At 44.7% G+C, this 26,418-nt stretch overlaps 1 protein-coding gene across 3 annotated transcripts in view; it reads right to left on the bottom strand.

Moving 5' to 3' along the window:
• TSHR (thyroid stimulating hormone receptor) overlaps positions 1–26,418 on the bottom strand; it is a gene marked incomplete at its 5' end in the record, with an annotated part of 216,702 nt that overhangs the window by 29,469 nt on the left and 160,815 nt on the right. For all 3 annotated transcript variants that reach the window (XM_084629976.1, XM_084629977.1, XM_084629978.1), the window contains one exon: positions 19,814–19,882. In XM_084629976.1, the coding sequence (XP_084486102.1) occupies positions 19,814–19,882 (69 nt within the window). The remainder of the gene's footprint in view (positions 1–19,813; positions 19,883–26,418) is intronic.

The raw sequence follows: 26,418 nt of genomic DNA, 5'->3' as shown, positions 1-26,418 counted from the left end.
TTGACGTTATTGGCAAACTTGACCTCACTAGGCACAGGCCCATACTTCTCACTGTAGTCAAGTCAGAAGATGCAAATATTTCACTTGACCTATAAAACACAAGTGCACAGTGAGCACTGGAATATATTTCCTGCATATTATTTGTTAGGCATAACACATACCTAATTCCCTGCATGCCACCAAGAAAATCTCTCATAGCCTATCCTCTCATCTGCTGTCATGTGAAACAAACCCTAGTTCTGCTTTAACACTATATCAGGGATTAGTATCTCCCTTTATCTGATGCTTTATGGAGAAATATGAGAGCCATTCTCATAGCTTGTCAATGTAGACCCAGTGGCTTTAGTATCTTGAGCTACTGTTTCACTATTTGCTATTTCCCCCTTTCATTTCCTGTCTGCAAATCTAACACTGAGTATCTCTAAAAATCAAAAACAGAACAAGAGCTAAGGATTAACCAGAGCCTTCAACAGCTTCACTGTAGCTGTGACTGAAGCAAGAGAAAACCTCTTTGCCCTAAGCACTAGAAATCATTGTACATCTAAATAATTGCTTGTTCAATTTTGCAATATTTTTCTCTGACATTTAAGACACCCCTGGGAGTAATAAAGTTGAAAGACAACAGTTCAGATCTGCCAATAAAACTAGACAGACTCTCAAACCTACAGAGCCATCCAGAGACCAATGGCATGTTTATAATAATCCCTTAATGAGGAGGGGCTTCACTGTTGCCTGCCAGTTTGAGTGCACAAGAGTCAGGCCCATCAGAATGCAGGATTTCCTGATACTAATTTATTTCAATTGTTTAAGCCCTTTTTATTTTGTTTAATAGGTACCCATTTTAAATGGAAAAGGAATAGACTCTCCTTGTTAATTTCTGGTTTGACTGAAGGTGTTTATGTATGGCTGGCTTAGCCTCTTCCAACAGCTTTCTTGTCCTTCTTTACATTTCTTGTCAAAGTGTACACTAACTTTTTTCTCTCAAATTCATCATGACCCAAGACCAAATTAAAAATGTCAATGCCCTTGTTCAACTATTATCTTTTTTAAAATAGCTTTAAGTGAATGTTAATATCCAGATGACGTGAGGGACTGTGTCAAGGAAGCTTCTTCTCAAGCCCTCCATTCTTCCACTAATATCTGTCAATGTTGATAGCATAATCACCCTCCGAAGTCATGCCTCCCTATTATCTGGGTGTCATCCTTGACTCCACCCTCTCTACCTGTATACATTCAGGCTATGTCCAAATTATGCTTCTTCCTTCCTACCATTTCCAAGATCCAATCTTTTCTCTCTGTCCACACTGATTAAAAACTTTTGTCCAGATGCTTATGATTGCCCATCTTGATTACTGCAACCTATTCGTCTCTGGCCTTCCTGACCCCAATCTCCGGTCAATTTTGAATTACTCTTCTGACCTGCTGGTCTGAACATGTCATCCTAGAGCTGGCTAAAAAAACTGAAAAACAATTCTAAAGTTGTTTCTGTCTCAAAGGGTATGACTTTCTCCCCCATTTTTTAAAAAAAATTGTGAAATATTTTTTTCAAAATTTTGGTGTCTTGCTTCCTCCCAGTTTTTCCTCTCTGATACTGATTGCAATATCAGGAGTGATGTCCAGGTTTTTTTCTCCCTTGCTTTTTATTTTTTTCCTTTTGGTACTTTGTAACTTTTCAAAACTTCAACTTTTGAAGAGCTATGGTTGGCAGAGTTAGAATCTCATTTTTCCTTTTGCCACTTCACAACTTTTCAGGAAATACTGAAAAGTGATAGAGTGGTAAAAGTAAAAATGCAAAAAGAAAAAGAAAAAAGAAAAAAAGTGAAAATTCATTATATTGTATGCAGTGGCAAAACCGCAAACCCTGAAAATTCAAATTTTTAAAATTTGAAATGTAGATGAAAAACTGTAAAATGTAGAAAAACCAGAAGCATTTTACCAAAATGTTTTATTCTTAACAAGGCTATAATTCTGCTGGGGAAAAAAGTTTCAAAAACAAAATTTCAAGCAGTTCTATGCCACTTCTGAGTCCCTCCAATGGCTTCCCTTTTCCCACTGCATCTTATGCAAACCTCTAGCCCCTACTTTTATGGCTCTCCACATTTTCCCCAGCACCATCTTCTCTATAATGATGCCAGTCTCCATTGCCTGTTTATCCACTTCTCCCACAAGCACCTTCACATTTCTTCCATATTGCCCCAATGCATGCTATGCCCTCCCCAAATTAATCTGTAAAGCCATTACCTGCCCTCCTTTAAATATCTCAATATTCTCTTCTACCATGATTCCTGTAGTAAATAAGCAACTGATAATGGCTAGGTAAGTGATCAGTTAGGATTACTGATATCATTAATATCTTGTTTATACCCTAAAAAAAATTCATTAAAGTATAAAAAAAAGTTACTTACCTGTAGTTTTTTTTGAGATGTGTTGTGCATATATAAAAATTCCACTCACGGTGTGCAGGCACCCCGTGCACTCAATATCAGAGTTTTTTGGACAGCAGTGTCCATTGGGACTGTGCACATGCCCTGAATGTCCTTGTAACCTGCACTGAAGGCATATAAGGCAGAGAGCCCAACTGCCAGCCACTGAGTTCCTTCTCCACCACAGAATCCCAATGTCACAGGACTCCATAGCAAAGGGGAAGGAGTGTGTGTCACGGAATATATAATATGGATAGTACATCTCAAAGAACTCCAGTTACTGATTTTCTTTCTTTGAGTGCTTGCCCATATTTATATATTCCACTCATCGTGACTCACAAGCAGTGATTCCATGTAAGCTGATGTGAGCTCAGAATCTAAATGAATAAAGACCACAGCACAACTTTGCCAAAAGATACTTCCAAATTTGATGTTTCTACAATGGAGTAGTGTCTTGTGAAAGTATGACTTGATCCACAGGTGTCTTCCTTATAGATGCCCATAATAGAGATATTTTGTAAAGATACTGCTGAGGCTGTCTGAGCTCTAAAGGAATGAGCACTCATTGGTGTTAGGAGTGTTAGTGATGATAATGTAGTATTCAGGCCTGTATATTTGCCTGAGAAAGAATTTTGGGTCTTGTGTGTCCATTTGACTTTTGATATTTTTATATTCTTATTAACATGTGTGAACAAAGACACATTGTGTTACATCTTCCCACAAGCAGATGGGATGAAAAGAGATGAGAGATAGAGCTACAGTGTTGCTTGGCAGAGTGGGAGTTTAATATATGAGCATACACTTGAAGGATAGTCCTGCCTCAACTCCTCTCCTTAGATAAGGTCAAGCAACCAGTTGGGAGGGGCGAGGAGGATGGCGGTCAGAAGAGAGAAGGTATAAGAAACACTTAAAGCTAAAGAAATGCCTATCCCTAAGCAAAGCACAACCTCACTCCTTACCCCTCCCATGGGACGCAAAACTATGGTTGTGCTTGCTTGATTAACCCCAATAAACATCACATTGCCTACACTTTGGACTTCTGGTCTTCTGTTTTCTGTCTGCATGACAAGAACCAGAAGAGGGTGAAGGCAAACCCCTTAACAATTGGCAGCTGTCAAAAACTAGAGATCCTGGTACTGGATAAGTATAGAAAATTCTGTCCCTGCAAAGGAGCATGGTATTTAAAAACCAAAACCTTAACGTAGCAGGAGTTTGCCTCAAAATCTTTGCAGGTCCACAATAGCATCATTAATAGGGAGAGCTATTTTCCTAGATGTAGCTGAATGAAGTATGTCAATCAGTTTATGAGAGCATTCCTGAACCTCCTCAACAGGGGTTTGAAGACACTCAACCTCTCTCTTAAGTAAGTTTTGAAAATTTTTAAAATCAACCAGTTGCAATGGGGCAGCAGGAATTACAACTTGTCAGACAACAAGAATGATACAGGTGTAGGTCCCATCAAATCACCAGCTTGAGGTGGAACTTCTTCAGACATCTCCTCGGTTTGAGGAGGACCTTGAAAAGGCAATGTCAAGGAGCAGGCTGAGAAGCAGAAGCAGAAGGAGGATTTTTTTTCCCTGAGAGGTGGCACAGAGGTATGATGTTCTGGCCTATATGAACCCCATAGATTTCAGAAGGGCCATGCAGGCATATTGCAAAGGGAAGGCCCAACAGCAAAGGGAAGGCCCAATAGCAAAGAGGAAATCATGGGGCAAGACAGTGATAGTCACTGTAGAATCTCACATGAGAAGAGTCTCTTGAACATCTACAAGATTTGTAAGAGGCAAAAGGAGATGCCATTGAGGAATATGTAGATGACTCCTGCATCTTGTCTTGTGATCCTAAGGAAGATATAATGAAGCACTCTGCATCCAATGGTGGGGTGGAAGAAGCTGGACTAGTCATCTGTACCAGTAGACCCTGTGCAGTTGGACTTTGAAACACACTCAGTGCCGCAGATAAAGGTACCAGTATTGAAGAGGTGTTATTGAGAGAAGTAGAGAGAAGTCTCCTCCAACACCTGCAAGCCTCCCTGTACCACATACTTTGTCAGTACTAAATGGTGCAGTGGGTCAACAGGGGAGCGAGCATAGGAAAGAGTGGAGTCAACTGTGCTGATGTACTGAGCGGAGCATAGCAGTCATTGCTGGGACTGAAGGAATTATAACAGAGATCATTTGTGCCAAGGAAGCAATATTAGACAATATGGCAGGAGCCAGCACCAAAGAGGCATCCAATTTTATATACCACTGTGGTACTGAAACATCAACAGTGTGATGTTTTTGAGTTCCACAGCAGCCATACTAGACTGTCAAGTCTCTTTACACTAAGAACAGTGAAGGGAACCAGACCACCTGTTAAAGGAGACTTTCACTGGTGATCTGCCTCTAACTCTTCCAGAGCAGTGCTCCTTCTTTTTGTCAATTCTTTCTGAGACAGAAATTGCAGCCGTACATGACAGCTCTGGAGCTGGCAGACACTGAGTTAACAGGTGTACTACTGGAAACAGGAAGATCTTCCCCAGTGGGGTCAGAGATACCAGAGTTTGAGGCTGGAATCATGGATCAATCAAGCAAAGACATTTTCAGATGAGGTTCTTTGATGTTTAATGTTCTCTCTGAGAAAGACTTGCAGACTGTTCATTGACTGGGGATGTGGGACCTCCCTTGGCACTCAAAATAAAGGCATCATGTATGGTCCTCATTTATGGGTAATGCACTCTCACAATAGAGGCAATACCTAAATCTGGAGGATTTAGGGTTTGACATATCTAAGCTGCAGTAACAGGAGAATTATGATGTATACCCAGTAAAAAGTTGAAAAAAGAAAAGAAAATCTATCAGAAGTATTTGCCAACAAGCAAAAAACCTAATACTAATCATTAACAATAAGTATGAAAGTAGGAATATATACACAAGGTTAGAAAAATCTAAGCTCATGAGAATGACAATAAGTAGTTTTGTCTTGCAGCCATGGGTGGTGAGCAGAAATGGAGTAACATTTGGGCTGCTCTACCCTGTATCTCTTTGGTGCAGGGCATGAAAACATTCAGGGCACATGCATGGCCACACTGGACACCACTGGACAAAAGACTCAGATTCTCAATCACACAGGGCACATGCAGACCATGAGTGGAATATATATGGACAAGCACTCAAAGAACTGCTAATTGTGCACATAACTACTCTCCATAATAGAGTTATGTGAATAACTGATTTTTTCCATTAGCAGGCAGTTCCAAAAAATAACAATAATAAAATAAATTCTTTTTATGTTGACCTAAAACAGAATATTTTTTGGAATTTTCAGCAAGTTGAAGCTTGTGAAAAAAATTAGCTTTGAGTCAAACAAAACATTTTATTCAACCCCAAACTAAACTTTTTAATTTGTGGCAACTTTTTTTTAAAAAAAAAATAAAAGCAAATGTCATTTATCCAGGAGTTAGATCACTCCACCCGGAATATGAAGACCCACATTTGAAACTCCACTCTAGTGCAGGAACTGAAACCCAGGTCTCCACCCTCTCAACTGCATGCCCTAACCACCAGGCTATAAGGTATTCTGTGATAGGTCTCTCAATCTCTCCTGTTGAAGCTGCTCCACTTTGTATAAATAATTAAATATTCATTGACCCAGGCACAAAATAAAAATGGCTCTCTAGCCTGGTGGTTAGGACACTCAACTGGAAGGTGTGGGACACCAGGGTTCCAGTTCCTGCTCCTTAGTGAGGATTCAAACTTAGATCTTCTATATCTCAGGTGAGTGCCCTAATCACTGAGCTACTTGTTATAAAAGGGGTGGTGACATCACCACTTCCTCTTCCTTCTCAGTTTTGTGAATGGCGCCTAAAAGTTGGAGTTAGGAACCTAAGCCCACGTGTGCTTCAAGCCCAAAATATCAACAACTTTAATATAGAAATGAACTGTTTTGACATTTCTTTCTTTGACTGAAAATTTGTTGAAATTGACACAAATTCACAAAAACAACAAGGAGTCCGGTGGCACCTTAAATACTAACAGATTTATTTGGGCATAAGCTTTCATGGGTAAAAACCCCACTTCTTCAGATGCACAAAATGTCTTGGTTGTCCCAAATAAGCATTTTTCAGTGAAAAAAATTTAAGCCACACCTTTCACCAAGCTCTAGTCCATAACCACATGCTCCTGTTTTTTTCTTTCCCTTCAGCCAACTTCTTGTAACCCTCTCCTCAATTTGTGTCAAGTTTGAGGCACATTGGATAGGCAGTGCAGGGGAAACTTACACTATTGCTGCTCATTCTGAGCCTGTTCTAGGAATAAAGAAAAGAATCTGCTAACTTCATCAATACAAAACTCATTATATGAAACATGAAAAATGAAAAGAAATGGAAAAGGAAAAAGAACGTCAGACAACAACACAGAGCATTCTTATATAATAATTGCCCTCTGGGCTTTCTTTCCCAGAAAGGTTTTAAGATACAGTTTAATGTGTTGATTGCATTTCAATATTTTTCTCCAAAAGATCCTTTATGGTAAAACCCTTGTTGTTATCCAAGTACAGTTTTAACCAGGAACAGTTACTGAGCTTCCTCATGAAAATACATCATTGGATAAGTGTGTTTTCTTTTGATAGAATCACCAATTCTTTTTGTCTTCTAATTTTAGAGTAAGTCTACAGAGTTTAGTAAAGCAGAAAAAAATATGCCCCCATCAGCTACATTTTAAATATGACCATCAAATTATTAAATGAGTTTAGAGTTTCTACATAACATGCCATCAGTAATGAGACAACAAGCATGATACTGGCCCAGAACCTTGGTGCAGCTCCATAGTGGGTGCAAAAGTAGACTTTGCATTTCCCAGATCCTGGGCTGGCTCCTTGCTGAGCTGGTTCCCTACAGTAACTTACAGTAACCTGAAGGCGGCTCTGAGTTATGCCAGCTGCCAGCAATTTCAATGAACAATATGGCAGCCAGGGATCAGTGGGTTGTAGGAAAGCCCCAGAGCCCTGTGCTCTGGACATTCCTTCTTTGTAGGCAGCAGGGGCAAAGGGTGGTGTAGCGGCTGCTATGCAGGTTGTATGCCACAAGAGTTTCGCCCTACACCAAAGTGATCCTCTTGTGTCTGGCTGTGCAGAGGTTTAGGGACAGAACCTCTCCTCAGTGTGGCAGAAAGAAGCTGCATTGTACCTCAGGATCTGAGCCAGCATGAATAAATTTCATGAAGGAACCACAGAAATAAATTCCTGAAAACAATGTCCAGAGCATGAATTGTGAAACAGATACTGTTTATCATTCATGCCTACAAAGTAAGTTTTAAAACAGATGTTAACATTCTGAAAATAGTGGTATTGTCTGTATCTTTGTTCTCAGTAATGTTTTCAATTATTAATGGCTTTCAGGGGATTTTCTCGCTCAGGAGATTGATATTGGAAATAGGATAATTTTACCTCTAGCGTTCAAATCTAGGCCAGTGACATTCAGTCCAGGTAATGACTGAACATCAATTATTCACTGAAATATGTCTGGCAACTTATCTGAAATGAGTTGGTGTTTTCAGTCCTCATTTCAGTGGACAAGTATCATTATTATTTATATGACAGTAGTGTCCAGCACCCCCTGTCAGGATTGCTGCCCCAGTGTGCTTGGTCCTGTAGATAGAATGACCAGTTGTCCATTTGGGCTCCCCAGCCTAGTAGGGAAGCATAGATGATGATGATAGTTTTGTCAGGAGAAGAGGGAAGAAGGGGGACTCCCATGTGTTTGTGATGTGGGTTTGTCCACCATAGGCGGGAGAACAGTACCTTGGCCAGGACTGGTTTCAGAGTAACAGCCGTGTTAGTCTGTATTCGCAAAAAGAAAAGGAGTACTTGTGGCACCTTAGAGACTAACCAATTTATTTGAGCATGAGCTTTCGTGAGCTACAGCTCACTTCATCGGATGCATACCGTGGAAACTGCAGCAGACGTTATATACACACAGAGATCATGAAACAATACCTCCTCCCACCCCACTGTCCTGCTGGTAATAGCTTATCTAAAGTGATCATGGATTTGTGCTGGAAATGGCCCAACTTGATGACCTGCTAGGACTGAGCCAAAGACAGTTTGCTAGCAAGGACTGGGGAAGCAATGAAGGAGCTCCTGGCAGGCTGAGGACCCTGAGTAGGGACTGAGCCTGGGGAGTGCCGCAGGAAGATAGTGTCTCCAGGGAGGAACCCCTGGGGATATGGCTCCATACTTTAAAGACCGCACACAACCAGAGGGGGGCACTCACAAGAGGTGGGTGCCAATCCCATTACAGAGCATCAGAAATCACAAATTCTGCGTGAAAAAATAAAATTCTGTGGGGACCATAAATTCTGTGTAAATTCTGCTTTGTGCAGTGGTGCAGAATTCTAGTAGGAGTAAAATGGCATTGTTAATCAGCAGGGCCACTCTGGCAGGGGCCACTGATACCACAATGTCCACCAGCTTGTGAGAGCTTTCACACACCTCCTCTGTCTGACTGTCAAGAACAGAGGCCACCCTTCTCAATAGATCTTGATGAGCTCTGTGGTCCTCTGGTGGTGGTGAATCTCTTGCCACCTGATCTGGTCAGATGCAACAGGATTCTGAGGTTGTGGCTGCTCTATGTCTTGTGGTGGAGAACCAGCCCGAGTGACTTCTGGATGCTCAGTACCAATCTTGGTACTGGAGAATGATGTCCACAGTGCTGATGCCCCTGGCCTGCCATTGAGGACAGTAAATGAGAAAGCGGAGGAGAGATCCTTGTGGGAGGAAAGACACCTCACAGTATCCAAAATGGCCAGTAATATGGGCCTGGAACCTTGACCGAGCCATTGCCCCTGAGCAGGAGGCCAGTGCTGTGACTGCTGCATGACCCATGGTCTCTGATGAAGTGTATGTTCCCAATCTTGGACATGACAAAGACAAACACACCTCTGAGTCTGAAGAAGAAGAGTCCGATACCTTTGACAACTGAGGGGAAGAACCAGTTTGGACTTGAGATAGGTAGCCAGAACCTGATAACAGCAGTACTGGGGATATCATTGGAGACTTCCTCTTGACTGCACCAGCTTTTGTGGAAGCTTGGGAGGTAACAGTATTGTTGGTTCCTGACATGGTGAGGTAGGAGCTGCAGGAATCAGTACCAATTGTAAGCCTTCCTGTACTGCCAGGGATACTGGCACTGAAAGGCGAAGCGGGTCCCTTGCATACTCCTCCAGGGTGATTGAGTGTGGCAACAACTGATGACCCTGATGCAATGATCTTTTGGAGGATGGTCTCGACAGACCTGGCACAGGTTCCAGAGGCAGCAGTCTCTTCTTCTTAACTGATAAGTGCTCTAGGGAGAGCCTCTCTCTCTCAAATGTCTCATAGAGTCTCTGCCTCTACCTGGCTTCTATACCAACAAACTCAATGAGTACCAAACCCTGGGAGGGTCTATGCCTTTTCTTCAGCACTGGCGAAAGGGATCGAGGAGCTGCAGATATCTCTGATGGGGCGCCTCCATACATGGGGTGCTTTCCCCATGTGATGACTCCGATAGAGTGCAAAGTGCTACCTCCATAAGTAAACACCTGAGCCTCGCTGTTCTTTCTTTCTTTGAGCTGGGCTTAAATCCTTCACAAATGTGACATCTGATGCTGATGTGGGATTCTCCCAAATATTTAAAGAAAGCCAGGTGCGGGTCACCGACTGGCACAGGCTTTCTGCAAGCCTTAAACTCCCAGTGAGTGAGGCTTCGTTCCAGTACCGATCCCAGTACTGAAAGATAAAATTTAATCAAAAAAGACCTAAAACTAAAACAAGTACTAAAAACCAGCTAAACTAACTTCAGCTAACTAATTTCTAACAGTAAGAGGGTATATATACCAAGGAGTGAGGGAAGCTCTTGCCACAACAAATTTGACTCCATTCCGACAACCTCACGGGAGGTCAGAAAGAACTGAAGAAGGTCGGTGTGTGTCTGTGCTCCACTCTCTTATACTTACATGCTGCAGTGCATGATGGCAGAGGGCACTCAAGCTACCCTGACAGGTACTGTTGAGGAAAAAAGGTCTTAGACAATCGCGCACAATGCACACACACATGTACAGTGGAATGGACATGTGCAAGCATTCGAAGAAGAACACCTCATTATTGCTCTCCTACGAGTATATCTCTTCCTTCCCACCCTTGCCCCTTCCCTAACCTCCAACCCATAGGCAGACAGGATGCATGAAAAATACCAGAAATAGATTAATGTCACATGTCAAGAGCTGGAAGTCAGGGCCTGATCCAAATTCCACTAAAGTCACTTTCCATTGACTTAATTGGGCTTTAGATCAATCCCTCAGAGCACAAGGATAAGGAGTTACAGCACCGGATAGGTTTCAGAGTGGTAGCCGTGTTAGTCTGTATCAGCAAAAACAACGAGGAGTCCTTGTGGCACCTTAGATACTAACAAATTTATTTGGGAATACGCTTTCATGGGCTAGAACCCACTTCATCAGATGCATTTGAAGCCAACTGCATAAGGTGTGAAGTTGCATCCATAAAAATAAGAAATTGTGACATGCTGCTCTAGTTCTGTAATAATTATATTTAAACTTCTTAACCCCAATCTTCTTTCCTATCCCTCAACACAAACCAAAGGACTCTATCTCATATTATCAAACACACATTTAGCCCCAGTGATCCAGGCCCTAGTGGCTGTCAGGTTGAATAATTACAACTCACTATACCTAGATATAAGCATTCTGACTTTACCACGGCTTTGCTTAGAAATTGAGTGCACAACTAGTACACCATTTTTCTTTCTATACCCATAGACATCGTCCCAATTCAACAATATAGCTGTACCTGAACACTGGAAGGCTAGGGGAATTATTAATGGACACTTATCTCTATAGTTGTCAGTTTAAATACACAGGAATTACGATACCTTCGGGCACATATCAAGGGCCATGATGGAAAGGGGCCATGACTGGGACACCATACAGTGCAGGGTTAAAGTGAAGGAGCTGCGGAATGCCTACCACAAAGCCTGCAAGGCAAACGGCTGCTCTGGTGCTGCCCCCGCGACCTGCCATTTCTACAAAGAGCTGGATGCGATACTTGGGGGCAACCCCACCTCCACTCCAACGACCACCATGGACACTTCTGAGCCCAGCACAGCAAGGGGGGGAGGAGGAGGAGGAGGAGGAAAACGCAAGCGAGGGTGCTGAGGAGGGGGGAGACACCCCAGAATCCCTTGATGCATGCAGCCAGGAGCTCTTCTTGAGCCAGGAGGAAGGCAGCCAGTCACAGCGTCCGGTGCTTGGGGAAGGACAAACAACAGAGGAGGTTCCTGGTAGGCGTTTTTTTTTTTTCGGGAAGGAAGTTCTTTGGTGCAGGCTCTTTGGGCGAGGAAGGTTTGGGATATATTCATGCCTAGATGTGGAATAGCGCATTGATGTGCTCTCTCACACCACGGTAATCGGCATCGGTGATCTCTTCAAAAGTCTCAGACAGAACGTGGGCAATGCGCCTGCTCAGGTTTATTGGGAGAGCCAGCGTGGTTCTTGCCCCAGTCAGGCTAACGTGTCCATGCCACTGTGCCGTGAGGGGCGGGGGGACCATTACTGCACACAGTCAAGCTGTGTATGGGCCAGGGTGGAAGCCGCTTTGTAGTAGAAGACCCTCCCTTGCTTCCCCGGTCACCCTCAGCAGCGAAATATCTTCCAGGACGATCTCCTGTGGAGAATGTTGTGACAGTGTTCAGTGTAAATTTCCCCTGGAGCTGTTGGCTCTCCCCATGGCACAGAAATCCAGAAGACAGTACACCCATGAAACAATCAGTCCCCCTGGACCCTGTGCTTACTCACCATTTCTGGGGCTCCTGTGGCTTATGTGCGCTTGCTTTGGGGCAGGCAAAGTATGGTTTTGTTTGGACTGTGATTGCCCTCCTTAAGTGCGGGGGAATCATTGCTCTGTCTGGTGTATACAATGCTTCCTCTGTTAAGTGTTGCATTTTGCCTGTATAGGTGCAACCTTGAGATCTCAGCCGCCAGTGTTATCACCGGCCGACAGAGTGAGAGCACTCAGGAAGAGGTCCCATAAAAGCAAAGAAGACATGCTGCAGGAAGTGATGCGGCAGTCTGTGGAAGAATCGAAAGGCACAGAAGTGGAGGGAGAGTGAAAGGAGGATCCACCAGAAGAATGAGGATCACCGGCAACAAAACGCGGTGCTCTGGCAGCAAAGCATGGATCAGCTGATTAGCATAATGGAGCGCCAACTGGACTCTATCCAGGCTCACCTCCAGCTTCACCATCCACCCACGAAAACTACAACTCTTGTCCACTGCACTCAATCCCCCTCAACATGCCTTATAGCCATCCTGAAGTGCAGCACTAAGTGCACAGCACTCCAGACAGGATTCCAGAGTATGAAATCAGGACATTCTCAAGTCTGTGAGTGAACTGGTCCCCTCCGACCCCATCCCCTTGCCGTTGTATTACTTTGTTTTTATTTCAATAAATGAATTTTCTTTTCAATAAATGAAGTTTTTCACTTTGAAAACATACTTTATTAGTGCATAAAGCAAAATATACCTTAGCCCAGGAAAGCAACAAGCACCACAATTCAGTGTACCAAAGACAGCCACTGCACTTAACTCCCGTGCAGAGCAACAGACATTACTTTCAGCCTCAAATTGCTCCCTTAAGGCATCCCTAATCCTTGCAGCCCCATGCTGGGCCCCTCTAATAGCCCTGCTCTCTAGCTGTGCAAATTCAGCCTCCAGATGTTGACTCTCTGAGGCCCACGCCTGAGTGAAGCTTTCACCCTTCCCTTCACAAATATTATGGAGGGTACAGCATGCGGATATAACCGCAGGGATGCTGGCTTCGGCCAAGTCCAGCTTCCCATAAAGAGAGCGCCAGCGGCCCTTCAAATGGCCAAAAGCACACTCCACAGTCATTCAGCACCGGCTCAGCCTGTAGTTGAACCATTCCTGACTGCTGTCCAGGCTCCCTGTGTAGGGTTTCATGAGCCATGACATTAAAGGGTAAGTGGGGTCTCCAAGGATCAAAATGGGCATTTCGACTTCCCCTACAGTGATCCTCTGGTCTGGGAAAAAAGTTCCGGCTTGCAGCTTCCTGAACAGGCCAGTGTTCTGAAAGATGCGTGCGTCATGCACCTTTCCGGGGCAGCCTGCATTAATGCCAATGAAACGCCCACGGTGATCCACAAGCGCCTGGAGAACCATGGAGAAATACCCCTTTCAGTTAACATACTCGGGAGGCTAGGTGGTCTGGTGCCAGAATAGGAATATGCTTCCCATCTATCGCGCCTCCGCAGTTAGGGAAACCCATTTGTTCAAAGCCAGCCACAATGTCATGCACGTTACCCGGAGTCACGGTTCTTCTGAGCAGGATGCGATTAATGGCCCTGCAAACTTGCATCAACACAATTCCAACTGTTGACTTTCTCACTCCAAACTGGTTAGTGACCGATCGGTAGTTGTCTGGAGTTGCCAGCTTCCAGATTGCAATAGCAACCTGTTTTTCCACCGGCAGGGCAGCTCTCAATCTCATGTCCTTGCACCGCAGGGTCGGGGTAAGTTCAGCACACAGTCCTATGAAAGTGGCTTTTCTCATCTGAAAGTTCTGCATCCACTGCTTGTCATCCCACACTTGCAGAACGATGTGATCCCACCACTCAGTGCTTGTTTCCCAAGCCCAAAAGCGGCTTCCATGGTGGAGAGCATGCCCGTGAATGAGACAAGCAATTTCGTGTCATATGCATTACGTGACTCAATATTCTCGTCGGACTCCTCACTGTCCTCACTTTGGATCATAGAATCATAGAATCATAGAATATCAGGGTTGGAAGGGACCTCAGGAGGTCATCTAGTCCAACCCCCTGCTCAGAGCAGGACCAATCCCCAATTAAATCATCCCAGCCAGGGCTTTGTCAAGCCTGACCTTAAAAACTTCTAAGGAAGGAGATTCTACCACCTCCCTAGGTAACGCATTCCAGTGTTTCACCACCCTCCTAGTGAAAAAGTTTTTCCTAATATCCAACCTAAACCTCCCCCACTGCAACTTGAGACCATTACTCCTTGTCCTGTCCTCTTCTACCACTGAGAATAGTCTAGAACCATCCTCTCTGGAACTACCTCTCAGGTAGTTGAAAGCAGCTATCAAATCCCCCCTCATTCTTCTCTTCTGCAGACTAAACAATCCCAGTTCCCTCAGCCTCTCCTCATAAGTCATGTGTTCCAGAACCCTAATCATTTTTGTTGCCCTTCTCTGGACTCTCTCCAATTTATCCACATCCTTCTTGTAGTGTGGGGCCCAAAACTGGACACAGTACTCCAGATGAGGCCTCACCATTGTCGAATAGAGGGGGACGATCACATCCCTCGATCTGCTCGCTATACCCCTACTTATACATCCCAAAATGCCATTGGCCTTCTTGGCAACAAGGGCACACTGCTGACTCATATCCAGTTTCTCGTCCAGTGTCACCGCTAGGTCCTTTTCCGCAGAACTGCTGCCTAGCCATTGGGTCCCTAGTCTGTAGCGGTGCATTGGGTTCTTCCGTCCTAAGTGCAGGACCCTGCACTTATCCTTATTGAACCTCATCAGATTTCTTTTGGCCCAATCCTCCAATTTGTCTAGGTCCCTCTGTATCCTATCCCTGCCCTCCAGCATATCCACCACTCCTCCTAGTTTAGTATCATCCGCAAATTTGCTGAGGGTGCCATCCATGCCATCCTCCATTTATGAAGATATTGATCATTTATGAAGATATTGAACAAAACAGGCCCCAGGACCGACCCCTGGGGACTCCACTTGACACTGGCTGCCAACTAGATATGGAGCCATTGATCACTACCCATTGAGCCCGACAATCTAGCCAACTTTCTATCCACCTTATAATCCATTCATCCAGCCTATACTTCTTTAACTTGCTGGCAAGAATACTGTGGGAGACCGTGTCAAAAGCTTTGCTAAAGTCAAGGAACAACACGTCCACCGCTTCCCCTCATCCACAGAGCCAGTTATCTCATCATAGAAGGCAATTAGATTAGTCAGGCAGGACTTGCCCTTGGTGAATCCATGCTGATTGTTCCTGCTCACTTTCCTCTCCTCTAAGTGCTTCAGAATTGATTCCTTGAGGGCCTGCTCCATGATTTTTCCAGGGACTGAGGTGAGGCTGACTGGCGTGTAGTTCCCAGGATCCTCCTTCTTCCCTTTTTTAAAGATGGGCACTACATTAGCCTTTTTCTAGTCATCCGGGACTTCTCCGGATCGCCATGAGTTTTCAAAGATAATGGCCAATGGCTCTGCAATCACATCCGCCAACTCCTTTAGCACTCTCGGATGCAACGCATCCGGCCCCATGGACTTGTGCTCATCCAGCTTTTCTAAATAGTCCCGAACCTCTTCTTTCTCCACAGCGAGCTGGTCACCTCCTCCCCATGCTGTGCTGCCCAGTGCAGTAGTCTGGGAGCTGACCTTGTTCGTTAAGACAGAGGCAAAAAAAGCATTGAGTACATTAGCTTTTTCCACATCCTCTGTCACTAGGTTGCCTCCCTCATTCAGTAAGGGGCCCACACTTTCCTTGGCTTTCTTCTTGTTGCTAACATACCTGAAGAAACATTTCTTGTTACTCTTGACATCTCTTGCTAGCTGCAGCTCCAGGTGCGATTTGGCCCTCCTGATTTCATTAAAAATACATGCCCGAGCAATATTTTTATACTCTTCCCTGGTCATACGTTCAACCTTCCACTTCTTGTAAGCTTCTTTTTTATGTTTAAGTTCCGCTAGGATTTCACCGTTAAGCCAAGCTGGTCGCCTGCCATATTTACTATTCTTTCGACACATCGGGATGGTTTGTTCCTGTAACCTCAACAGGGATTCCTTGAAATACAGCCAGCTCTCCTGGACTCCTTTCCCCTTCATGTTAGTCCCCCAGAGGATCCTATCCATCCGTTCCCTGAGGGAGTCGAAGTCTGCTTTCCTGAAGTCCAGGGTCCGTATCCCTGCTGCTTACCTTACATCCCTTGGCCCGCGGCGCTTCCTGCAGCCCCCATTGGCCTGGGACAGTGAACTGTGGCCAGTGGGAGCTGTGATCGGCCAAACCTGCGGAAGCAGCAGGTAAACAAACCGTCCCGGCCCGCCAGTGGGCTTATCCTGGTGGGCCGCGTGCCAAAAGTTGCCAATCTCTGAACTAAAGGATGTCTCAACAAGGACTGGTAGAGGTTTATGTAGCTTGTTACCTTTAGCTCAGTGGCCAAATGTGATCCAGTTCAAGAGTAAATAAAACTTTTTGGTATTGGCTGGGTGTGCAGTGGCCTGTGTGAAATGAGTGGCTGGCTTCTGTCCAGTTCCCAGCCCACATCACTAAAAATATAATTGCAATTGGCACTCCCTACCTAATTGTGAGATCAGATGGTAGAAAAGCCTATATGGGGAAGCAGCAGAAATTACATGGCCTAGACAAAGCACTAGAAAAATGCTGTAGGAAACAAATCTTAATGGGATGAACTAGATAACCTGATAAGACTTTTCTGTATCTAATTTCTAAGGGCCAGTCCTGGCACAGGGATAAATAAGCCCGTCTCTTCTGTCTTCCAAGTGGCCACAGGCGTGCAGAGCACATTTCATTAGGGTGTGTACCCAGGGAATTTTTTTTTTAAAGGCGAACATTTAGCACACAATTTTTCACACTGAAAAAAACCCAGTAACCTAGTTAATAATAATAATAATAATTATTATTAATAGTAATAAAATCAACTAATAGAATGAAAAATGTGTGTATACTGTATATGAGATTATTATATGAAAAATGAAAATGAGTTTGCTTTGGGATTTTACAAGGCACTTATATCATTTAAACACATTTGGTACCCTGAGTAATGATAACACTTCTTGCAAATCACATAAATAGGGATCTCATGGTCCCCCTTCCTTCACCCCATTGCAAAGGCACAGGTTTTATTGCTGGCTGCCCTAGGGCTGCAGAAAACCCTATATGGAAAGAAGAGGATCAATTTATACAGAGGGCTGAAGGGGGGCTCCCATAGTGCATTAATTAACACTTAATAAATACATCAAAATTAAATACATTGCAGAGATAAGAACCTGTAACGACAACTTTACTTCATGAGAAGCTCCAGAGAAAGAAGACCCAGAGGGAATAATGGTAGGTGGAATCCTAGGGGACCAAAGGGGCTGGCAGAGGGAGCAGACAGAGAAAAAGGGTAGAGGCAGAGTGGCTGCAGGATTGGTCCAGTCTTCTGCATCTCCCCTGTGGGTGGAGAGACTGATCTCTATCACTGTAAGAGGGAACAATAGAATGGAATGCCCAGAAGAATGAATGACTTGAGGACAATTTCCTGAGGGACCCATACCCTTGCAGAGCTTTTCTATCTCTGACATTTACATTTCTACATGGTTTGGCCCACAGAAATAAAAATCTACACATCTTCCATGTGTTTTTGGACCAATGGAAAAAAACAGTTACAATTCAAGTGACCTTTAAAATTCCCTATGAAACTGAGTTAACAAAATAAATGAGCTTATGAACAACCAGAAAATATACTTTTCAAGTGAAAAACTATAACTGGACTTCTTTGCAAAGAAATTGTAAGTTTTCTTACAAGAAAAGCCACAAACTGTCTGGAAAGGAAGAGCAGATTAAATTACTTGCCTCAGTGAAATTAAATATCCAGAGAATTGCTGTGCCTGTGATGATGATGACCGGGGTTTGTTCACCTGTGGCTCCACCTCCCTGTGCTTGGAGGCACAGCCGGGCATGTCTGCATCTGCAAGCAGGCCCCCTGCCTCAGGTGCACCTCCCATTGGCCTTGGTGGCCAACAGTCTGGGAGCCTCCTGGCCAATGAGGTGGGGGCGGGAGGGGGAAGGCAAAGGGGAAGATTGTAGGGAGCTTGGGAGCAGGGGAGGCAGGGGGAGGGGAGCTGTCTCTGGAGGCACAAAGGGGGGGCTCTCTGGAGAGGGGTGATGGGGGCACAGGGGGTGATGGGGATCTTCCAGGGGGGCAGAGGGTTGTGTGGGTCTCTGTGGGAAGGGGGGGAGTGATGGACAGAGCCAGCTGCAGCCCGGGCCTGGCCTGTAGGAGAAGGGAGTGTTACCATACCCTGCCCCCCAGGAAGCCCCGTCTTTAGTGTGTATTTTATGCCAGCCCTGGGGTGCCCATCGCTGCTCCTTTCTCCTGCCCCTGGCTCCATCTGTTTGTCTCCCCCACAATGCCCCCCCATCTGTGTCTGAAAGTGACAGACTCCTGCTGCTCTCTCTGCCTGCAGCTCCCTCCCACTCCCTGCTGGGGAGGCTTGGTCAGGCAGCTCAGGCACCACCCCCCCTACAGCTCCCATTGGCCAGGAACCTTGGCCAATGGGCTGGGAACCAGGTCAGCTCTGGGAGGGGGGACAGAGGCAGCATGCGGAGCTGCCCTGCCTCTGCTGAGACTCTCCGCAGCACACAGGGACGCCAGGGAGTGGGGAGCTGCCCCCCAGGTGAGAGTGCCCCACCTCACATTGCCGAACCATGGAGCATGGGCACCACGACCCATCTCGCTGCCTATGTATCCAACCCACCCTGCTCCCTGTCCCCTGACTGCCCCCGCCCCTTATCCAACCCCCCGGCCCCACTAACCATGAGGCTCCTAGCAGTGTTTGGCTCAGCACAGAGCCAGACACGCTCCCCCATGGGAGCAAGTAGCCCCGCCCCCACCGAGCTCTGCACTGTGTTAGGGTGTGCACACCTCGTGCGCACGCCTAAGCAAGTGGCCAGTCATTGCCTTTCCCCTAATATGCTGTGCTAGGAGAGATGGAAACTGAGCTGAGATTAACCACTTGTTCTAGGGATCAGTAGCGCCCCTGGTAGACATAATAAAAATTTCTACCTCATTCCCAATCCCTGTAAACCACCAAATCCTTTTATGCTTTTGTTTGAATGCTAAGTGTCAGGATGCATAAGCATATTCCAAACAGCCCATATAAGTATTGCCTATGGAGACATATCCTATAACATTTGCAGCTGCACAGGGGGTCTGGAAGGGTGCCAGTCAGTATCAGCTGTTTCCTAATCCTGACTTTTTATTTTTTGGACACATTTGTTACAGAAAGAAACACATGTTATTTTATTCTGGAGCCTCCAACGTGCAACTCCTCCCTCCATTTCCTGATGATGTGTTGTCTCTCACTTTGTCCAATTTTGGCATTTTCTCAGGCACAATTTTTAGTTTCCCGTACAATAATTTCCTGGGTGAGGGGTGTTTTTAAAATCTTCTTTTATATATCTCAATCTCCCAAGCTGTCCAGCAAAGCCAGAGAGAGAGAGAGGCTGAATCCATGCTGAGAATTTTAGCCTCCGGTCATGTGCCTAGGCAGAAAAATGTTTCAGAGGTACTACTTACACAGCATCCAGCTTCGTCCCGTTGAAAGCGTGGCCTTGGACCCTAGTGAAGCCATTATTGTAGAGTTTGCTGCAAACAAATAAATGAAATTATCCATTTTTACAATGCAGTACTGGCTAGACTCCTGGAGAATTAGGCTTTATCTTTCCCTGGCCAGCAGCATATCAGATGGACTAATTTTAATCTCTTGGAAGTATAATATAATATAAGGGCTAATGGATGCTGAGCAGCATTCTTGACTACTGAACGCAGAAGAATGCCAGGCAGCACTTGCAACTTGTACTAACTTTTACTTTCTTCCCAAGAAAGACAAGGTAGTTCTATTACCCAGCTCAGACCTGCCCAGAAACATTAAATGAGCTCCCATAGTTTCCCAGTTGAAACAATAACTTACTGTAACTGTAGTTCTTCAAGATGTGATGCAGATGTGTATTCCACTTAGGTGCATGTGCACAGAGCTCACTGGAGTGGGAGAATTTGCCTAGTAGTACTCGTAGGGGGATGGCACTGTGCCTCATGGCGATAGCACCTCCCTTGGCTTTATGAAGTGGCGCCACCCCAACCACTCTCAGTTTCTTCACACCGAATGCCCAGAGATGAAACTCTGATGCAGAGAGAACAGAGGGTGGGTCATGGAACACATGTCTGCATCATATCTTGAAGAACCACAGTTACAGTAAGTAACCGTTTCTTCTTCTTCTCGTGGATGCAGCTATGTACTCCATGTTAGAATATAGATATTCAGGCCTGTCTGCAAAGGCCTGTACTTTAAGAATTTAGGTGTATTCTTATCGCTTGGCTAGTTCTAGAGGTATAAAAGAAAGAAATCACTGTCTGCCGGTGTAAGGGCCTTCTCTTACTGTGACAGATTGAGGTCTTGTTCTTAGGCTAAGGCCTTTGGCTAAGCAGCAGAGGCAGCCATAAGCTAGGAAGCGACCGGTCACATCCTCACATTCCAAACTAGTCACATTGAAATAAGGTGCTATTGGGCTGTTAGGCACTATCAGGACAGGATTGTATTCCTATCACCTCCAGAGAAAGGGAAGTGCCTAGAAAATGTAAAAGGAAACTTAGTTTGATAGCATCCTGTCTGGCAAGAACTCACTTATCAATAGCTGGGATGTGAAATCCTCACTTCTGTGTTGTCTTGTCATTGTAGTTCCCACTTTGCTATTGTTTGTCTGTATAATCTCTGTCTGGTTCTGTGATTGTTCCTGTCTGCTGTATAATTAATTTTGCTGGGTGTAAACTAATTAAGGTGGTGGGATATAATTGGTTACACAATCATGTTACAATATGTTAGGATTGGTGAGTTAAATTTCAGGAAAATGATTGGTTAAGGTATAGCTAAGCAGAACTCAAGTTTTACTATATAATCTGTAGTCAATGAGGAAGGGGGTGGGTGTGGGTGGGTGTGGGCATGGGCATGTGAGTAAGGGAGATGGGAACAGGGAATGGGGGTAAGAAAATTGGAATCATGTTTTGCTAAAGGGGGAAATGGGAACAGGGAATGGGAGTAAGGAAGTTGGAATCATGTTTGGCTAAGGGTAGGAATGGGAACAGGGACACAGGTGTAAGGCTCTGTGGTGTCAGAGCTGGGAAGGAGGATACTAAGGAAGGAAACTGGAATCATGCTTGCTGGAAGTTCACCCCAATAAACATTGAATTGTTTGCACCTTTGGACTTCGGGTATTGTTGCTCTCTGTTCATGCGAGAAGGACCAGGGAAGTAAGTGGGTGAAGGAATAAGCCCCCTAACACTCCACTTAGGTGACTCACAAGGGAGTATCCCACCCAGGAAGCGGGACTCTGACTCTGTCTAAACAAGGATTGCAGCATCACCCTTCCCAAGGTTGTATCTGTCCTGGAAGATGCAGTAACAGCATAATGGTTCATAAATGTATGTATGGAAGACCACGTGGCAACCCTGAAAATGTTCAATATGGAAACATCACTGAGGAATGCTACTGATGTTGCTTGTGCTCTTGTTGAATGAGCTCCAACCCGCTGAGAGGGCGTAGCCAAAGCTATTTCATATGCAGTCTTGATACAGGATGTTATCTATCTAAAGATCATCTGTGAAGAAACCACGTGACCCTTTATACGATCTGCATATGACGCAAACAGTCAAGGTGAAGTACAAAATAGTTTATCCTGTCCAAATAGAAGACTATACATCAGCTGACTTCTAATGTATTGAGATACTATTCCTCCAGAGATTAATGCAGCTTAGGAAAGAATAAAGATAAGTATACCACCTGGTTCAAATGAAACAGAGAAACCACTGTAAATTTTGGGTGTGGCCATAAATTCACCTTGTCTTTGGAGAACTGTGTATAAGGAGGCCCTGCCATCAGAGCCTGCAACTTAATCACTCTCCTTGCAGATGTTATCGCTATCAGGACCACAGTTTTCTGACACAAGAGCGGAAAGGGACAAGATGATAGGGGCTCGAACAGAGGTCCCATCAATACCACTAGTACCATGTTAAAGTCCACAGAGGAACCAGCTCTCAGACCAGAGGGTGTAAATGAAGAAGTCCTTTTAAGAATCTTGATACCAAAGGATTGGAGAAGACTGCTCAACTCTGAATAGGGGAATGAAATGCTGATATCACTGCAAAATGCATTTTCATGAACTAAATTCAACTCCTGATGACTAAAGGTGCAGCAGGAAGCCAGCATTGGTTGAATTCTGCAGGCCAATGAACACACAGAAAACCATTTCCATTTTGCCGAATAGGCCTTCAAGGCAGAAAGCTTTCTACTGTTCAGTTGAACCTGCTGAACAGCCACCGTTCGGCTCTTCCTCCTTATTCAGCCATGCAGCAGCCACGCTGTGAGATACAGGGAGCTGAGTGTGGGGTGCACGGTGCAGCATTATTCTTCTTTCAGATGGCTGGTGTAGAGCAGCAGCTACAATTTCTCCTGAAGTTGATCAAACCAGATGGCTACATCAGGAGTGGCAGAATTTATTGCAGTGATGTCTCCTTCATATTTATAATTTTAGGCAGTAGGTGATATGTTTGATGGTCTGTCGTGGGAAGCCACTCTCGCATGCTGGGGAGTCCTTGATTTTCCATTTGTGAATTGTCCACAGCTACCATGGTTGGTTTGGATTCGATTCAGAGTTGACCAAGATGTCCATGGAAGGTCGAAACCAGGAACCTTCTGCATGGGATTCAGCACAAGGTGTTTATATTTTAAGTCTTGTTTATCCCAATCTGCTTTCCAAACCTCCTTCTGATCATTACCTGATTGCATGAGGCTAAGCAAATGTTCCCAGAAAGGCTTGAGGGACTTAAGATGTTGGGGTTGATGAGGTCTCGGTGGATAGGAAACTATCTGTTTTCCTGGATTCGCTGCGCTTCATGGAGTATCGCAGAAGTTCAGCATATTGGCAGGGGAGCAATATTAGACAGAACAGGCAGCCAGGGTGTTGGAGTCAACTAAAGGGTTCCAGTGATGCACCACATCACTGTATTCAGCTGGTTGTCACAAGTCATGTGTGGCTGCATCTGCTCCATACCAGTGCACAATACTCAGGTACCAAATATACAAGTGCCATTGCAGATGTTCGCAACACTGATGCTGATGCACCCCAGGTTGTACCTCCTAGTTTCTGAATTATGTTGGCTCTCGTTTTTATCTCAAGGTGCTCATGGAAGGTGAGGGTGTGGCAGAATTTCACTCCGAGGTAAGTTGGGGTGAAATCATGTAGCACATTTTTACCAAAAAAAGCTATTTTCAGTGTGTTTTTGGCACTCCTAGTATCAAGATGAAATGCACTTATGATTGTTTTTCTAGGGTTTGGTTTGAGCCTCCATTTTCTGGAAATATTGTTCCATAATTTGGAGGTCTTCAGTTAATGCTTTCTCAGTGTCATGGAGGTTTGGTGTTTGGATTGTCATGGCAAGATCATCTGCATATCCAAATTTTCGTGATTTAGTTGGAGGCATGTCACTTATATAAATATTAAAAAGGGTTGGCGGAAGTACAGAGCCTTGTGGTAGTCCATTGTTTATGGTACGGGGTGAACTGATCTTATTACCCTGGTACATCTGTAGGCATCTGTTACTCAGAATGGTCCACAGCAGACGAAGTGTTTGGTAGCAAGGTATAATTTTTGCAAGGTTCAGCAGTTTCAGACCCTTAATCCATACAGTGTCATACACAGACAATAGGTCAACAAACACTGCACCAGTCTTTAGTTTTTTCTGGTAGCCAGCCTCAGTGTGACTTGTGAGTGCCAGAACTTGGTTGCAACAACTACGTTTTTACCTGGAAGCCTGCCTGTTCAACATGGATAATTGGCTCAGTAAAAGTGTGTATTCTTTTGAGGATGATACGTTCAAGAAGTTTATAGGTTGTGCATAGTAGAGAAATCGGCCTACAGCTTTCCGCTTCATCAGGGGGCTTCCCAGGCTTTGGAATGGCAATTATCATTCCTCACACCATATTTCAGGGATCTGTACTGTCTTACGGTACAGGAGTACAATGTTGCTAGCCATTGGAGTCCTTTGGGACCAAGATAGTGGAGGGAATTCTGGCAGAATACTGTCAGGGCCTGCAGACTTCCCTTTTTTCATCGTGGCAAGTCCTTCTTTTACTTCCTCAATGTTGACAGTGGCAGGTTCTCCTCGGGGGACTGATGCAAGTGTCCGGTAGAGTTGTTGATACACTTCTCTTCATGTGTGTTTATTGAGTGGTCCTTTTGTATTCTCCACCAGCTTCGAGGCTATTGAGTTTAGCCAGATTTTTGGTGGCTGATACTCTGTGGGATTAGTGGCCCCAAGGCATTGCAGTAGTGTGCAGACTTGATGGCTTGAATGTGTAAAATCAAGTTTTTGCATACAGTCAAGCCAGTGCTGGCATCTTGCTGTATCACGGGAGGGTAGCAGGGCTTTTGAGGTGTGAGAGCTCCGGTTGTATTGCCTGAGCAACTCCCGTGTCTCTCACACCCAGCGGGGAGTCTGCTTTTTCTGAAAGTCTTGGGGAATGTTCTTCTTTCCTACTACTTTTATGAGCCCTATGAACTGTTGACAGAATTCCACTCTCACTGGAACCTTGTGACAGTTTTCTCAATAGTGTGTTTGTAGGCATGACAGTCAGCTTTAGAAAAGTTCCATTGTGGTACCTGTTTCGGAAAAAACACAGGAATTTCAATGCCTATGTAGATCATTATAGGCCTGTGTTGGCTGTTTGGAAATGCCGGTAGTACTTCATGTGATGCAATGAGAGTGTTTCCACTTTTGTCTTTAGACTCGAATGTTAGGTCTTTTTTATACCCACATTGCCAGTGGCTTGAATGGAATGTTGATAGTTGTTTAAATTTGTAGATTAATTGTAAATCTTGTGCAGATATCCAGTCCATGAGATGTTTGCCGTCAGTTTCATTTGTTTTATAGCCCCACATAGCGTGGTGACTATTAAAATTGTCTGCATAGATGTATGGAATACGGGTGCTGGATAACATTGGTTTTGGCCATCTTATGCTGGGGTCTTTACAGACATTGATAATTTAGAGCTCCTCTACTTTGAGAGTTGTGGTAAATGTGGTCTCCACTTCGGTTGGTGGAATAACATTAAAATCTGTGATGATGTCTTTGATGTATATTGCCAAGCCATATTTTGGATGATAGTGACTAGTCATTAGGTTATAGCCATAGATACAGTAGTGCCTAGTCTGTTAGTTTTTATTAACATGGGTCTCTTGCAACATGAGGATATTGATGTTGTGAGTCTTCAGCAGATTTCCAAGGTACTCGCATTTTGCCCATTAGAGTCCTTTGGCATTAAGTTGCAGGATTCTTGTTCCAGGGCCTATTTAGCATGTTGTGTGGCTCTGAGGAAAAAGTTTAGGATTTGTTGAGTGGCTGCTCTGATGACCAGAAAATCACTGAGCGATGTTCCGTCCCCAAGTTGATGTGGCCATGATTCTGAGTGAGTAGGTGGGAATGGAGAGGAAGCAGTAGGGGCAGCTGAACTGATAGCCAAAGAAGATTGGAGAGCTGGTACTGCCTTGGCCACACCAGGGCAATGAGGATGAGGTTGACCCAATCTGCCTTCAGCTTGAGGATTACCTGTAGGATGACTGGGATCAGGAGAAAGGCATAAAAGAGAGCAACTTGTCAGCTGAGATGGAAGGCATCAGACAGGGAGCCTGAACTGAGGCCCCTTCAAGTGCAAAACAGGTAACATTTCCTGTTGTCCTTCATGGTGAAGAGGTTGATCATCAGAATGCCGCAGGTTGCAAAGATAGTCCAGAGAATACTTGTCTTTAGAGACCACTCATGACTCAACAAAAAATTCCTGCTCAAATGGTTCATGAGGTGATTCTGAAACAGGGGCAAGTGGTTGGCTTTCACAGTGATACTCTCCTTGATGCAAACCAGTCACAACCTGATTGCATCTTGGGAGAGCATCCTGGAGTGTGCTCATAGGTGCCGACTCCATGAGTACTCTGGGGCTCAAACACCCAGAGGAAAAAAATAGTGGGTACTCAGCACCCATGAGCCAGAGCTTGAGTGTAAAATTTGATGAGTTCTATGTTGCTAACAACTTCTGCCCTTGGGGCAGGGAGTTTGTTTATAAACAGAGGCAGGGT

This window comes from Lepidochelys olivacea (genome assembly GCF_965140295.1).
Source record: "Lepidochelys olivacea isolate rLepOli2 genome assembly, chromosome: 6".
In the NCBI taxonomy this organism is placed as follows: domain Eukaryota; kingdom Metazoa; phylum Chordata; order Testudines; family Cheloniidae; genus Lepidochelys; species Lepidochelys olivacea.
Note: the sequence above shows the minus strand (reverse complement) of the source record. Positions and strands in the feature narration are given on the sequence as shown.